This window comes from Zeus faber (genome assembly GCF_960531495.2).
Source record: "Zeus faber genome assembly, chromosome: 6".
Lineage (NCBI taxonomy): Eukaryota > Metazoa > Chordata > Actinopteri > Zeiformes > Zeidae > Zeus > Zeus faber.
This window is the reverse complement of record NC_137201.1, coordinates 27,692,866-27,704,181: the sequence shown is the minus strand read 5'-3', so window position 1 is coordinate 27,704,181 and position 11,316 is coordinate 27,692,866. Positions and strand designations below refer to the sequence as shown.

At 44.9% G+C, this 11,316-nt stretch overlaps 1 protein-coding gene across 1 annotated transcript; it reads right to left on the bottom strand.

The window, feature by feature from the left end:
- Positions 1–4,867: 4,867 nt before the first annotated feature.
- alx1 (ALX homeobox 1) lies at positions 4,868–11,316 on the bottom strand (the record flags this gene model as incomplete). The annotated part of the gene is made up of 4 exons (XM_080002914.1): positions 4,868–5,224; positions 7,965–8,093; positions 9,788–10,095; positions 11,160–11,316. The coding sequence occupies 4 exons, from the start codon at positions 11,314–11,316 to the stop codon at positions 4,868–4,870; spliced, it is 951 nt and encodes a 316-aa protein (XP_079859040.1).

Below are 11,316 nucleotides of genomic sequence, written 5' to 3'. Positions count from 1 at the left end.
TCCAAATTCCGATTGTTCCGGTGGCAAACGCCGTTACTGGTCGTTACCATGGCTTCCATGTCTTAGTAAAAGGGATGAGAAGGTTCCAAGGCTTCAGTTGGGGATCGCTGGAGCCGCTGGAGCCGACGTGTGTTTCTGCAGCCGGGTGCCGAGGGGCGAGGGGCCCAGGGGCGGTGTTAGCAGTTTGAAGGACCCCGGGCAAAACCTATTTGAGGCCCCCCGGGGCAAAACCCATTTGTGGCCCCTTCTCCAACTCCCGTAACGCAATCATGCAGTGGCGTCGCGTGAACGTTAAGTGGGGGGGAACATAAACGCGTTTCCTTTCACTTTTCCTCCCACAAAAGAATTCAGGCGCCAGGCGACCAGTCTGGATGTGCCATGTTTTGCCCATATCCGATTTAAACATTGATCAAATGTTCGGGGGGACGCACAGCATCGCTCCCTCTCCGTGCGCAATGCGCAACCGGCGCCCGTCGCCCTCACCCTCGGCATTTTTTCCGGCGGGTGCTCGGGCCAGGCGGCACCCACCGGATCGACGCCTGGGACTCGGTTTAACTTCAATATTTCAAAAAGAAATCTTGAGCAAATATCCTTGCTCAATCTCCTTGATCCTCGAACAAATATGAAAAAATAAATAAAAAATACACGGCCTTTCCACCAGAGCTGCCAAGTCTCACGCTTTGACTGTGGGACTCAGGCATATCAACCAGTTCACACGCTCACATGCTGCACCTCGTATTTCTCACGCTGAGAATGCCAATATAAATAAAAAATGTTATTTCTTGTTTTTTCTACGTATACAGTGTCAGCCACAACATTTAAACCACTGACAGGTGAAGTGAATAACATAATCTCGTTCCAGTGGCACCTGTCAAGGGGTGGGATATATGAGGCAGCAAGTGAACAGTCAATTGTTGAAGTTGATGTGATGGAAGCAGGAAAAACGGTCAAGCGTAAGGATCTGAGCCACTTTGACAAGGGCCAAATTGTGATGGCAAGACGACTGCGTCAGAGCATCTCCAAAACAGCAGGTGTTGTGGGGTGTTCCCTATGCAGTGGTTGGTACCTACCAAAAGTGGTCCAAGCAAGGACAACCAGTGAATCCGAGACGCCCTTGGCTCATTGATGTGCGTGGGGAGCAAAGTCCAGTCCGTCTGGTCCGGTCCCACAGAAGAGCTACTGTAGCACAGATTGGTGAAAAAGTTTATGCTGCTATGATAGAAATGTGTCAGAACACACAGTGCATCACAGTTTGCTGTGTGTGGGGCTGTGTAGCTGCAGACTGGTCAGAGTGTCCATGCTGACCCCTGTCCACCTCTGAAAGCTCCTACAATGCACACATGAGTGTTCAACTTGACCATGGAGCAATGGAAGAAGGTGGCCTGGTCTGAAGAGTCACATTTTCTTCTTAATCATGTGGATGGTCGGGGTTAGGATCCGATCCGATGGAGCATCTGTGGGATGTGCTGGACCAACAAGCCCGATCCATGGGGGCTCCACCTCACAACTTCCAGGACTCAAAGGATCTTCTGCTAACGTCTTGGTGCCAGATCAAACAGTTCGCCTTCAGAGGACTTTTGGAGTCCATGCCTCCACGGGTCACAGCTGCTTTGGCGGCACAAGGGGGAGCTGCACAATATCAGTGGTTGTTAGTGGTGGTTTTAATGTTGTGGCTGATCGCTGTATATTTCCTCACTTGTGCTTGTTTGGTCAAAGTCACTGTTCACGTGCTGAGAGGGAGACGCGTGGCCGTCACGTGAACGCCCGCAGGCAACCTCGTAGTCCTGACATAAACACTCTATGCAGCTGTTTTGGACCAGAGCCGCGGGGGGCACATCATCAGTGTGGGGGGGGGGGGATGCTCGCTTCCCCATTCACCGTTTCTCCAAAGAAAACAAATAAACGTGTTTACATTTTGGATGTATTTAATTCCTAATTGAACGGAACAAAAAAAAGCCCTGTGCTTCCGGTGCCGCGTCAGGCACGGCAGCTTAACCCCGCCCCCAACCCCGCCTCCGCCCCCCACGTCATCTCACTCCGAACTTTTTGTGAAACATGGCAGCCCTGCTTTCCACAGTTTCCACAACGTATATACATATACTGTATATATATGTACTGTATATATATATATATATATATATATATATATATATATATATATATATATATATATATATATATATATATATATACACACACACATACATATGTAGAGAGAGAGAGGGACATGTTTGATCCATCGTTTGGAGGAACTGGAGGTTTTTCATGTGTGTTCAAGTGTGTGTGGCAAAAAAAAAAAAAAATGGCCGTCATTTAGACGGAGTAGAATCCCTTCAACAGCATCAATTAACATCAACTGACATTATTGCTTTATTCAGTTATCAAATATATTTTGACAAATTGTGGGTCCTCCTCCATAAAGACAAGTTGGGGACCCTCTGTGACTCGCTGATCAAAGCCTGTGGTTGTGACGCCGCAGATAAAACGCTGATTGGCAGCGGCAACCCCCCCAAAAAAAAAACAACACGGCCTCTGCCGTCGTGCAGCATCTGCGACACGTTACGGTCGTAATTGAATCAAGGCCGTCGCTCCTACGGCCGAGGAACCTTTCCCTCCGACTCCGCGCACCGTGGGCCGAGAGCTCAGAAAGCAAAACAAACCCATGATGTCACCGCCCCGAAAAGAACAAGAAGTCGTGTTCCCGGTTTCCACGACAACGAGCTGTTGCGCATTAAAAGAACAAGGGACCCGTGTTTTGGGGAGAAACAGCGACGAGGAAAACAGCAGAAAGTACGATGAGGAAAATACCTCCTGTGCAAAAGCAGTAATACATTTAGTATTAATGATTATTAATACTGAATGAATACAATATTAGTTAAGAGTGAAAAGTCATATTTTTAAAATGAATGTCAACCAAACTCATGCACTTCCAGGTTATGAGGGCAAGTTGTCCAAATGTGTTAATTTCTAACGTGGATTTTAAAGTTACGAACCAAAGTTAGAAACAGAATTTTCAGCTGATGAGAGGACCACGCAAACACCACGCAAACACCACGCAAACACACCACTAAACCCTCAAATCTAATGTCATTTTTATAAATATTTATTTGTATTAAATTTGTATATTCTCTTCTTAACTTAGTTTGAGTCACTTGTAGTCGCTCGGACTCTCTACTCTACTGCTTATCTTTACTTTGGGGAAAAGGCACAAAGAGCAAGCAATTCAGCGCCAACGTGACATAACTTTTCGACTTTTCCAACTTCTCCAAAACTAATCTGTTGTGTCCTGACAAAGACAAGCACTATTGGAGGAGCTACTATTCACTATTCTGTATCGTGTGCGCGGGGTGCAAGGCCATGACTCAGGTTGGAGTTTAATGTCAACAGCACAAAGGAATAAATACACATCAATAATACAAACGTTGGTTTCTCCAGCAGCTGTGTTGTTTAACTGGCGCTGGGATGACGGTCGTTTTGGCTTCATTTTTCTCCGTTTCTCTACAGTAAATACATGAGTTCTGGTCCGTGCTCCACCACCTGATGTACCACAAGTCTCGTTTTAGTCCCTATATGTTTGATCACTTCGATATTCTGTGTTGGAATACATCCAATAAACACGTGTTGATTCAATTGTTCCTCAACATAATCGATCACAAACGGAACCCCAACATTTCAGTCTCAATCCGGAAAACTGTTTTTTTTTGGGTCAATGCAATATCCGAGCGTGAAATACGACATATTTTATTACATCCAATTAGATCATCCTTTAAATGAAGGGAAGCCCATTGATACGAGAATACTGTAAATCCACATTCATTTATTATTATTCTTATTGTTTTCATCATTAGCATCCGTTAAATGTACAACACCACTCTGGGTTTTGACAAACGGCCACAAACCGTAGAGCAGACGCAGCTTTGGGGAGGATCTGGGGAGTTTTAGCTGCAAAGCACACGGACACGTTAGTGCGTCAGCTCCAACTGGAAAGGTGCAGAAGCTCGGGGGGTGGAGGGGGGTCGGGGGGGCTTCCTTACAGTGGGATCCAAACTTCTCTGCCGGCACGAGATCAAATCCCATCCCAAGCGAGATGAAGATGGCATTACAGCCCAAATCAGCTCCAACTCTGCAGTCCAGAATAGTTTGCACAATATATAAACCATATTTACTGCACGACAACATAGTGCGCTTTACCCTGAAAGGCCCAACGGGGTGAGTTTTCAAGAATCTCTTTTTCAAGTTTCCCGGGTCTCATTGTGAAAAATGTCCAAAGCTCTTTGATTGTCCCATCGGTATTTTTTTTATAAAGTCTTAAGTACTTAAAATATTTAGCCTTACTAACTGACTAATGGAAGGCGCCATTAGTCCAGCTGGCACAGTTAGCCGGCAGTCACAGAACAATATGGCTTGGCAATAGGATATAGGATTTGAAAAGTGACACTTAGCTTTAATGAGTCGAGCACTTACAGTACATAGCAAAACGTATGGTTACGTACTGTATGTCCCATATTTCCGGCGTGGCTCCTTCACCTGATTGTCTTGACATAACTTCCCATCTTCTTGCCAAGGCTGAACAAGATACACACTGATAGTGGCTTTACCAAATAATTGTGAAAAATTATGATATTAAAGCCAGACATTATCTTGACAACAGGAAATATGAATGTATGCTCCCAGCATTAAGCGTGGCCCGCAGCCCTCTATTTTGTTTGAATTACATTTTCTGGCATGGGCCGTATACGCCAATTTTCTGTTGTGCCAGATTGCGCAATTCCCCCCAAAACTTTGACAGAGGAGCCAGAGAGAAAACTAAAACAATCCTGTCCCAGGCCGATTCCAGGCCTCTGCCGGGACCCGTGGATCCCGTGGATCACATGGCCCAGGAGATGTTGGCCGCGTGCTCCTTGGCCTTCATCCGCAGCACGGCGATGCTGGACGAGCGCCTCTCGAACTCGGGCTTGGTCTCGAAGGCGTGGTGGCCGTTGGCGGCCGGCGATAGCAGGGAGTCGGTGCTGAAGAAGTTGTTGAGCGACACGTGTCCAAACTGGTTCTGCTGGTTGGGGAAGCCCATGTAGCCGTGGTCGCCCCCGGCGCCGCCAGGGACGGCGGCCGAGGTGCGCGGGGAGTGGGAGTACGGGGTGACGCAGGGGGGAGAGCCCCGGGGGAGGACGCAGGACGACACCACCGAGCCCCCCGGCGCCGGACCGGCCCACAGGTTGTTAGGGAGCTGGAGGGTGGAGGAGGATAAGAGGGTGAGAAACTGAGGAGGAGGCCTCGTGTTATCTTCACCTAGGGTTAGAGTTTACCAACATTACAGTACCTGGGGTCAGGGTTAGGGTTAGGGGGCAGGGTTCTTCTAAACTTAACCCTAACCCTAACCCTCTGTATTTTCATTTAATTATTTCAGGCAGTGGTGGAAAGTAATGCAGTAAAAGAGCTTTGCAACTGTGCTGCACATTTCAACCTTCAAGTTTGACTCTACTCTCTACTCTTACTTTATATTTAAAACACAATAATCACGACACCACTGAACCGGTCAGCTTAGTTATACTGAACCCTTCTAAACAAATTACAGTAGACACTTGATGCCGCATTAAAGTCTCTGCAGGGCACTGGCTATCGCAAGTACTTTTACTCGTAATACTTTAAGTACACTTTAGCGCAATATATCTTTGCTTAGTAGAATATAAAAGCACTTGGAGGTAGAAATGTCAACGTTATTTTCACTATAGCTCAAGTCTCTTTGTGTCAGGGTATTTATGCTTCTCCTTAAAAGGTCCGAGCCCTTCTTCCACCCCTTGATTTAGGTTACGAAAAGCGTCGGAGCTGCGACTCAAACTCATGGAAGGTCCGATGGCAATGGGGAGTTCTGTCATGGGACATTTCAAAACATAAAGGGAAAGCAGAAATTAAAAATCCTCTAGGGATTTTGCAAAAAGTAGTAGTAGGTGTTTTTTCATACGTTTCTAGTGGATCCACATGCTGGAGCCCGAAACACTCTCACGTGAGCGACGCAGCTGAAAGGTTTCGCCTTTTGCAGACTATCATTTGATGGGTTTCTCTAACCGCATGTGTAATTTAACAAAGCTTTAATTGACTGTTTGGTGCGAGTCATAGTAAGGAACCGTGTTTTTAAAAAGTGACTTTCATCCATTCGCCAGCTGCTGGAGCCACGGTATGAGTCAGATCCAAAAGGGCTTTTTCAGGCCCACATTAGAAGCTGAGTTACACAACATCTCCCCGGCCGTGAGCTCTCAGACGGATGAGAATAAACTCCCGAAAAACCTCTGTTGTGCAAAAAAAAAAAAAAAAAAGTATCTTCTCCTCAAAAGAAGGAGCTCATGAATAGAATCTCTCTTAAAAAAGGAGTCATCTTGGAGGATGCCAAGCAGAGGGAAACAAAGGGACGGACAGTTAAAATAATACAGGCACTGCAGCGATAAAGCAGCAAATCCATGCTGAGTCCCAAAAAGGAGCCGCAGGGCGTCAGCACCATCACGTTGAAATCACTTTCCTTTGGGATCATTGAATCCAATCCATACTTTTTTCAAATGCAAATTTAAAAGCGAGAAAAATTACCTCACTCGACATTTTGGCAGTCATATTTTTATTTATATATATATTAAAACGTATAATATTTGAATTTGAATAAAATGTCCATTTAAATATACTTAGAGTGAATTATTACAATAATTACAATACTCCTCAGAGATAGAGACAATATAGAGCTTCTGTGTATAGAGACTATTGCTAAGTATTTGGCAAAGAAAAACAAAACCATTGTTTATATTTTGTCCCAGATATATTATTGTTTATTTATTATATATACGTATATGTATTATATATACATATATACACACAAAAAGGGGTTGACAGCATTTGATATGTAAAATGACAATGCCTATAGCTTATATGCCTATACTGTATATGATGAGCACAGTTCTTTTCCTTAACGCATGCCGTGGATAAGTCATGGACCTCAGGCGTTTCGGCGAAAACAGCAGCGATCCTTGGCCAAACTTTGCCCTCAACAAAGGAAAAGCCTGTTTGTGCTCCTGAAACCCCAGAACCCTCAAGAATCTGAGCCACGCCACGTCCCGTTAGGAGAACAAAATACCCAGACAAACACAATTACATCGGAGGGAAAGTCCTAAAAAAGGGAGCGAGGCTATCAAGCATCCTCCATTCAGTCTGTACAACGTATAGAAATCCGAAATCCTCATCGTCAACCAAAAAATAGAACATTGAAATGATTTGAAAGCGGCGCCATGAGGGTCATAATCACAATGGACATTCCTTTTATTTGACTTTTGAGAAGTAGTACATCCAAGGTTTTTGCCTCGGTGGCTGCACCCTAATTCCGAGCTTCCAGGTATCAAACCCAACGTAAAAAAGAAAAACTAAACGGTAAAAAAAACAACCCAAAAAACATTTTTTAATTAATTAAAACGTCCCCGAGATTTGATTAGATTTGATTTGAGAGTTTTTTTTCCACGGGGAAAAACACACGGGAGGCCGTGTCCCCTCTCCCACTTCGTCTCGCGCTGACCTCTGTCCCCTAAGCTCCATAAATCCTAAACTACAAGATGAAACGTGAGAAGAAAGCATCAATTCCGCCCTGACTCCTCGCACAGCTTCTAATCACAGTCCAGACTCTTAGCAGATGGGTCTGAGTCAACGCTAGGGTCTGTACTAAGACACTGAAATCCAAAAAGATTAGGAAATGGACGGATGGATTGAATTAGATAAGATTCTGCGCGCACTGTTCCCCTGCAGGCTACCTGCGTGCAAAACGGCAGGAGAGGGAAGGACTTTTTATGTGTGTACACATATTCTCATTTATTTGTATTTTACCTCCAGCTCGTCCTGTAGGCCCCCCGCAGACCATGAGCAACTCTTGCTTTTTGAAATGACCCTTTAATTCTCCTTGAAGGGTTTTATCAACAGGTATATCTGAAGGAACTTGCCTGTGAGTAGCTGTCGGACCGTGGCAGCACCGACAGGTCGTACGTGGAGGCAAAGTGTGTTTTGGCTTGTTGGATCTGTCCGTAGCGCTCCCTCTTCCTCCACTTTGCCCTTCTGTTCTGAAACCACACCTATCGGGGAAGAAAAATATGTACTGTAAAATCCGGGTTCTTATTTACTGAGCAGAGGGAAAACACAACAAGATACTAAATACTACGAGGTTGCAGTGGCACTTTCATCCCCATTCCACCTCATGTTGTACAGTATACTGAATATCCAGCACTTTGGTTAATATATTATTGTTATGTTTATATTCTTTGCATGCTTCTTGTTTTTAATACTTTTTAATTCATATTTTGTACGCTATATTTATTTTCAAATGTATTTTTACAATGTTGTGGCTGGCTCTACAGTATGTGTAATATCCACTCCCGCGCTGTTTTTTGTGGTTATGACAATAAGCTTGAATCTTGACATCTTTAAAAAGCTGTTTAATTCTGCTCATATTAAAATAAAGTCAAATCAAGTTAAAATATATGAATTAAATAATTAGATATCCTCTTGATGGGCGGCAGACTCCAGAAGTCAGTTGAAAAGTTACATCTGGGGTGAAGGTGAGGTGTGTTGTGGTGTGGTGGAGGTCTAGTGGAAAGAAAGCGAGATGTGGTTGTGGTGTGGTGGGAGTGTGGTGGAAGTGTGGTGGAGTTGGAGATGGAGGTGTTGTGGAGATGTGGTGGGGGTGTTTACGGTGGGGTGGAGATGTTTCGCGTTGGAGGTCGGGTGGGGGTGCGGTGGAGACGCTGTGATGGGAGGTCTTGGTGCGCTTCGGTGTGGTTGGGAGGAGTTGGGGGTGGAGGTGTTTAGTGCCGTGTCTGTGATGGAGGTGTGTTGTGGTCCAGTGTGTTGGTGTTGTGGAGTGGTGGAGGTGAGGTTGGGTGGAGGTATGGTGGGGGTGAGATAGGTGAGGTGAAGGTGTGTTGTGGTGCGGTGGAGATGTTTTGGCGTGATGTGGTGTTGTGGAGGTGAGGTTGGGTGGAGGTATGGTAGAGGTGAGATAGGTGCGGTGAAGGTGTATTGTGCTGTGGTGGAGATGTTTTGACGTTTTGTGGTGTGGTGCGGTGGAGGTGAGGTTGCGTGGAGATAGGTGTGGTGAATGTGTGTTTTGGTGGAGATGTTTTGGAGTGGTGTTTTGTGTTGTGTTGTGTTGTGTCGTGTTGGAGGTTGGGTGGAGGCATGGAGGTTGGGTGGTCGAGATGTACCTGCACTCTGGAGATATGGTGGAGGTGAGATAGGTGCAGTGGTGTTGTGCTTTGGTAGAGATGTTTTGGCGTGATGCGGTGTGGTGCGGTGTGGTGTGGTGGAGGTGAGGTTGGATGGAGATATTGGTGAAGGTGAGATAGGTGCGGTGTAGGTGTGTTGTGGTGTGGTGGAGATGTTTTGGAGTGGTGTGGTGTGATGTGGTGTGGTGGAGGTGAGGTTGGGTGGGTGGAGGTGAGATGGGTGCCGTGTAGGTGTGATGTGGTGTGGGGGGGAGATGTTTTGGCATGTTGTGGTGTGGTGTAGTGGAAGTGAGGTTGGGCGGAGGTGAGATAGGTGCGGCGTAGGTGTGTTGTGGTGCAGGGGAGATGTTTTGGCATGTTGTGGTGTGGTGTAGTGGAGGTGAGGTGGCATGGAGATATGGTGGAGGTGAGGTAGAGGTGAGACATAGGGGTGTGCTGAAGGTATGTTGCCGTGTGGCGGAGATGTTTTGGAGCGGTGTGTTGCGTCGTGTCGTATTGGAGGTTGGGCGGAGGCACGGAGGTCGGGTGGTGTACTGTAGATGTACCTGCACTCGGGCCTCGGTGAGCTCCGTCCTCATGGCCAGCTGCTCCCGCACATACACGTCGGGGTAGTGCGTCTTCTGGAAGACCTTCTCCAGCTCCTCCAGCTGGGAGCTGCTGAAGGTGGTGCGGTGCCGCCGCTTCTTGCTGCTCGACACGTTGGAGTCGCACTTGTCGCCCGGTTCGTCCAGCTCCGTTTTGTCGGGCGCGGCGGAGACGGGAGAGGAGCGCAGGGTGCAGCAGGGGTCCATCGGGCCCCTCCCCATGTCCGGGTGCATGGCGTCCTCCTCCGGCTTGGGGACACCATAGTTCGCTAAAAGAAATTGAAATTAAAAGAAATTAAAAACTAACACAATAAAGGAAATAATAAATAAAGAATATACTAGAATATACACAATGAAAAAAAAATACATTAAATATAAATATATATATATAAATTATGATAAATCATCAAATAAAACAATAAAATATGTCATATAATAAATAATATGACATATTTTTGCTGGTTCTTTATAATCATTCCTGACACGCAGGAATGATTATAACAATCCCCAATAATAACTAAAAAAAATGAAAGCTACGGGGCATTGTTGCTTTATTTTAGTATATTTATAATACACCAGCAATAAATAATGTCAAATGTTGTTGTTTTTTTTTATTTTACAATTCCTGACCTATAATCTATAATAATATAGATTCATATATAATGGACGAAAAGGCCAAAAGACATGGATTGGTCTGCTGATAACAGAATAACAGCATCCAGAATTGTTAGTTTTTAACTGAAAGCTGTGATGTTTTTTTGTATTTATATCAGTATATTATATTCTTTAACATATTCTATAATTTATTAGTATATTATAGAAAAATACAAAAGGAACCAAATGGAAAAAAACAACTTTTGCTTTAAGTTAATAACTTCTACTAATCGGATGTTTCAGTGTGGAAAAGTAAACTAAAAAGGACGAGAGGACAACCTCAATATTTTGGTTTTAATTTGAAAATGTCGTTATAAAAGTCAACGAGGTAATGTTAGAAAAGGCATTTGAAATAAAATTCCTGGATGAACTCAAACATCTATAAATATTTTCGACGCAGAATTGAATTATTGTTTTTTTATTTTACTAAAAATAAATAACAAGAAGAAGAAGAAGAAGAAGAAGAAACCAAATGGTTTAATTAATTATCAAATAAATAAAAAAACACATGTATATTAGAAATAATTGAATCATAATTAAAAAAAAAAAAGAGCGTTCCAATTGTTGTTAAAAATGACCGGGTAAAATATTTAAGGGATCTATGAGCTTGTCGTCGCGTCCGTCGGCCGCTAAGTCCCGCTTCCCGATCCACCCAGCGGATCCCCAGACCGGTACCCACCGTGCGGCTCTCCACAGGGCGAGGCCTTGGAGTAGTAGTGTCCCGGGTCCAGGCTCTCCATGACCTGGTCCAGAGCCGCGCCGGGTCCCAAGTAGAACTCCCCGGCCTTCACCGCCTGGCTCTTCAGGCTGAACTTCTCCTCCATGTACTCCATCAT